This window comes from Loxodonta africana, chromosome 1 (assembly GCF_030014295.1).
Source record: "Loxodonta africana isolate mLoxAfr1 chromosome 1, mLoxAfr1.hap2, whole genome shotgun sequence".
Taxonomy (NCBI): domain Eukaryota; kingdom Metazoa; phylum Chordata; class Mammalia; order Proboscidea; family Elephantidae; genus Loxodonta; species Loxodonta africana.
The window spans coordinates 168745237-168751236 of record NC_087342.1 but is presented as its reverse complement, the minus strand read 5'-3'; the positions used below and the strand labels follow the sequence as shown (position 1 = coordinate 168751236).

Below are 6000 nucleotides of genomic sequence, written 5' to 3'. Positions count from 1 at the left end.
ACACAGTATCTCATTTTCTGAATAACATAAAACACAACACCCTGCTCAAAGGTAATTTGCTTAGAGTGATTTGTCTGTTTAAAAAAATTCACAGTTCCTCAACAGTAGTTAAAATTCCAGGTCAGATGCTATACGTGAAATACTGTTCCCCTGTACTTGCATGAGGTAGACTTCCCAACTGGGTAAAGAAAATGATACATTAAGAAGTGTTAAGTCTTTTTCCTTTTTTGAACTGAAGGCCCCTTTTTGCTTTGTTCCTCTGGCGTGGCAGATGACTTCGTGGAGGAAGCTTCTGGAGGTGACCTGCCCGACCGCTCTGAGACCTCTGACCTGGCCTCCTGAGGAAATGGTGGTGATGTGCAGCTGTGCCCTCCTCCCACCTCTCTAGGGAGAGTCGAAGTGCATGGCTGTGATTCTGCTTCCTGTCTTCCCTGAGAACCGGCGGGCGGCTGTGCAACAGTTTTATGTGGGCAGTTTGCCACCATGTGCGTGATGCTCTGACAGTAATGGCACTTCTTTGGCTGAGGAGGTAGGCTACATTCCTTAGCATGATGATCAAGGCCACCACAGTTGTAGCATCTGCAAACAAGAATAATAAAAACATCTAAGATGTATGCGGCCTTTACCATAAAATACACGTTACAATTGAGAAATATACCAAAATACGTAACTGTCAGTGAGACCAGCTTTATTTTTAATGTGCCTTCTGAATGTGTACATAAATAAGCTTATACTTAGTAAGTATATTTATAATATATACCACCTGCTTTAAAGATCATCATCATCGAAATGGGTCAAAATTATAAAACTAGTTATATGAGACACAAGAGCCAATGAAAAACAAGAGCACTGAAACATGAAAGGCTATTTTATCACTTCCATATAAAAGCAGCCCTTAGGTTTGAAGGACTATGAAGTTACTGTAAAAGGACAGTTCAGCCCACCAGAGGGCAGCCAACAGTCAACAAAAGACAACCACCTAAAGCAAAGAAGGCTATTTAAAAATACAGCTGTTGACATGATACATAATAGCAATTCATTCAGCAACTGGGAAAATTATAGACCAGATTAACTTTTTATGAGTTTAAAATTAATGTTGATTATTTTGATTGCAGAAACCACCTGAACTGGAAGAATTTTTTTTTTCCTTTGTACAAATGCTAAGCGGTGCAGTGAAATCCGATACACAGGAAAGTCAGATGTCTATGGTGAATGCTATTTGGCAAATTACCAAGTAATTCTAGAGCAATACAGTAAGTGGCTGAATCAGAACACTGCTACAAAAGAAAGCTTCCACTTTAGATCAGATTAAGAAAGTTGATGCAAATTTAGTGAAGAACAAAATGTACTTTTTTCTCTTTCTGAAAGCATATTATTTTTCCTCTAGGGTAAATTCGTCTAAATTGAAATAAACATTGCCCATTCTTAATTCATATTTGAATGTGCATGGGGCATGGCTTTCTAATAGATGTTCATGTTTGAAAATTCAGGTTAGTTTCTAAAAGCTGAACAAAGAAATTATTTGGGAGATATATTAATTTCAACCAGACTTTTCCTTAAAAAAAAAAAGTTATATTAAAAAAAATCATAAAAGGAAGAAAATAAGAAAAATTTAAACTTCACATAGGTTTTTAATCTACTTGTTGGGTATAGAATTTGCTTATTAACTTGTCTCCAAGTGAAACGCTGGAAGAGCTTCTATTGCAAATGTATTTTCCAAATACATGATAACTCCATGCTCATTATGTAGCACAAATAACAATAGGTCACAATGTTTTAAAAATGAGGTAAAATATGTGATAACTGAAACTTAGGACTTTAATGACAACAATAATTATAACTGATTATATTTGTGTGTGAGAGAATAACTACCTTACAAAATACTAAACTGTGACTAAACTAGGAAGGAGTATATGTAAGTTATTCAGTAGCTGCACATTTTTATCTTCTGGGATAAATTACAGATGGTGATTTTTCTTTTTCAATTGGCAAAACTAGTGTAACTACTGCCTGATTCTCCAGGTACCAATAATTATTCACCAGATTTTAGAAAAATGGATTAATAAAGTCCAAACCCACCACTGTTGAATAGCGACCCTATAGGACAGAGTAAAAGTGCCCCATAAAGTTTCCAAGGAGTGCCTGGCGGATTTGAGTTGCCGGCGTCTTGGTTAGCAGCCATAGCACTTAACCACTATGTCACCATGGATTAATAAGTTAGGCTTTTATTCTTTGCAATGATTAGCAAGCAGTTATCTCTGGAAATACTGCATCCTACTTTCAAAAATTAAGGGGAAACACCAAGAAATCACATATTCTGGTTAAATTATTTATTGTACAATTACGTACCTCAATATAACAAATTAACGAAATACTATGATGCAGATTCAATGTTGTTTCTGCCATGCTTTGCATTCAAAATTCAAGAACAATAAGAATTACTAACCGAGGCTTGAATTTCAGGTCGCCAAGAAAACAGTCTCAAAAACGGCAACTTTGAAAAATATAACCACATTACTTACAATAATGCTGTCCTCCCACATAGTTCCCTTCTATAATGGACAAGTGAATTCTTAAATTTACCCATCTATAAAATATCTTCTTTTAAATTAAATTCACTTCCTTGAGGATAACATCCACTCATTTTCAAAGAGAGAGAGAACACAGGTTGAAGGCTTCAGTAATAGAGCAGGCTCTCTCGCAGACACATCAATTTCATCAGTCACTGTGGTATCCAATTCAGGAGACCATTTTGCCCACTGAGTGACCAAGGACCTGATGTCGGAATTCCACTCTCATAAAGGGACTCTTTGATCATACTCTGGATCTGCATTTACCATGATGTTTGGATTATAAAAGTTATTTTTAAGGGCACTACATAATTTTGGTTTCCTTGAATTTTGAACTGCATAGTTAATTCATCCCTCTAGCTCTTCAGATGTGTGCTATCATTAGGCAAGACTGCCTTCCACACTGAAAAGATTTTCATTCAGTATATATATGCTTGGCCTTAAAAGAGGAGGAGTGGTATTTATTCTCTTCTATTTAATCATTCAATGTCAATCACTCTACTAAGAGTGCAGATCACATCCCATTATGAAATGCTTTTCCTCCCCCAGGGATTGACACCAAAATGGAAATGTTCAACCACCTTTCAGCTCACAAATGCTACCACACCACACACTCCATACAAGCTGTACATGGTACTAGCCCCCTTTGTTCAAGAGTCACACTTCTCCCAGCCAGTTTGCTTTTATCAGTGAGGGTAAATTTTACATTATGATGTATGCATAAAATGGCACGTGTGCCCATGTATAGCTATGTTTAAGAAATTTAAAGACACAGCTCTACAATACAAAGAAAACTATAACCACACTTTGTTATGTCTTCCCACAGCCAACATTAAAAGGTAAATTATCCATGTAAACTATTTTACAAAATACTGGACCAATGGCACAAGGGCTGTTTTCTCACATACTAAACATAAAGGCAAAATAAATCAAAATGTTCAGTTCAATCTTAAAACATTATCAAGTTCTTCATAAAATATTTTAATTCTAAAAAGCTGGCACATTTCTACAAGTATAGCTTCTTACTGAAGAGGCTTTTTAAGATAGAATATAAATAACAATCAAAAAACTTTAAAGGGCTAGCTATCAAAATGAGTTTGAAATTTTAAATGAAAGGAGAATGCTAACAGATAGACTAGAAACACTTCAATGCCCAAATAAATAAAAACGTACCTTTTAGGCCTTTACAACTATTTAATTACATTGTGAAATATGTAATTATCTGAGTTTTTAAAAAATCAGGCCCATTTACATTAGTTAGTAAGTCAATGTTCAAAACCTATCCAGCTTTCTAGGATTCCATTCAAAAATGAAAACTCTGATTCAGAAATCAGACTTTAGATTTTCTATGACCCTCCAAAAAATTCTTATTTTTTGACCCAAACCACTGAATAATTACATTTTCCAATGATAGTAGTGATAATGATTAAGACTCAAATTCTTTCACAAAGAAGGAAAATATGCTGATCTGTAACATTATATGGCCAGTAATCCAAGGTATACGAAAAGAAGACGAGAAAGGCTGCCCCGCACTTTGGTTATTTATTGCCAAAGAGGACACAGAAGGTGTAAGATTAGGGAAGATGAGGTAAGGCGCAAGGCTGATTTCAGCAGGAAACACCCAGTTACGCCCACTGTTTACAGCCAGTGCTTGTAAAAATTAATTTGCTTTAAAAAATTAATTTGCTTTAAAGCTGTGAAAACATTTTCACCTTCAAATGGTAATACATATTATATATTTAACATGTATATAAATATGTATTTTTAGGTTTATAATTATTAAAAAATGATGCTTGTTCAATGTGAGATTAGGTATTTGTCATGGATTGAACTGCGTCCCCCCAAAATATCTGTCAGCTTAGCTAGCTCCTGATTTCCCTTGTATGATTGTCTACCATTTTATCTTCTGATGTGATTTCCCTATGTGTTGTAAATCCTATCATTACGATATAGTAAGATGGATTAGTGGTAGTTATACTGATGAGGTCTTCTGCCAATCTCTCTTGAGACATAAAAGAGAGAACTGAGCAGAGAGACATGGGGACCTTACACCACCAAGAAAGCAGTGCCAGGAGCAGAGCATGTCCTTTGGGCCTGAGGTTCCTGCACTGAGATGCTCCCAGACCAAGGGAAGACTGATGCATCACAAGGACCTCCCCCTCCAGAGCTGACAGAGAGAGAAAACCATCCTTTGGAACTGGCACCCTGAATTCAAACTTCTAGCCTACTGAACTGTGAGAGAATACGCTTCTCTTTGTTAAAGACATCCACTTACGGTATTTCTGTTATAGCAACACTAGATGACTAAGACAGCGTTGAAAGAGTTTATAAATCTTAATAATAAGGAAATGCCCATTTGATTTTAAGCAAGAAAACACTAAATAATGAAACCTGAATAAAAGAAAATAGTGATAAAATGACCAAAATTATTTTTAGTCATGGACCATTTTCCAAACAAACTGACTTGGGTAGGTCCCAACTCAGACTCTGTTTTCTGTCATGGCCTAATCTGTGACCCTAAACTTGTAAAGGTACGGACAGTACTCATCTGATATCACCTTATTACCTTCCCTATTAACAGATATAAAATGAAGTAGTTGTCTAAATGTAAATAGATTGCTTTTAAAAGCAGCTGTCACCTAAACTATTTCAGAAAACTACTTGGTAATTTAATGGGAATGTAGAAGGAAGAGAAAGTTCTTAAAATATTGCCTGATTTAGCAGCTAACAATGATTTTCTTTGGCCGAGGGCCCAGTAATTTAAATATCATGATTATTTTAAATATCGTATCACCTTTTTTAGGCCTAAACCTATAATAAGGAGTCCTGGTAGTGCAATGGTTAAGTACTTGGCAGCTAATGGAAAGGTTGGCAGTTCAAACCCACCAGATGCTCCATGGGAGGAAAGATCTGTCAATTTGCTCCTGTAAAAATTATGGCTTAAGAAATCCTATGGGGCAGCTCTACTCTGTCCTAAATGGTTGTTTTGTGTTGCAATTGTCTCGATGGCACACAACAACAACAAATCCATAGCGTGCCTTAATACTGAATTTAAGCCTTAGTCCGTGAAATCAGGAAATGCTCTCAGAGAATTAGAAGAGTGAATGTTGGCCATATAGCAACTCCATTTTCAAGTGAGGAGTCACATGGCCTATTAACATGTGAGAGTGTTAATGCCCCATTAAAGACTATTTTGTAGATTTCTTATTTTTTAATTATGGTGAAAATATACACAACAAAATACACCAATTCAACAATGTCTCCATATACAATTCAGTGACATTGACTGCATTCTTCATGCTAAGCCAGCATTCTCCCTAGTCTTTTCCAAATTAATACCACCATTAAAATAAACTCAATGGCCCCTAAGCAAAAATTACCTCTTCCCCTCTTCGTCCCACCCCTGGTAACCATTAAGAATTTTTGGTTT

General features: G+C 36.0%; 1 protein-coding gene across 2 annotated transcripts in view; it reads right to left on the bottom strand.

Moving 5' to 3' along the window:
* Positions 1-209: 209 nt before the first annotated feature.
* LIN28B (lin-28 homolog B) overlaps positions 210-6000 on the bottom strand; it is a 134203-nt gene continuing 128412 nt past the window's right edge. For both annotated transcript variants that reach the window (XM_064289269.1, XM_003404320.3), the window contains exon 4: positions 210-579. In XM_064289269.1, the coding sequence (XP_064145339.1) occupies positions 210-579 (370 nt within the window). The remainder of the gene's footprint in view (positions 580-6000) is intronic.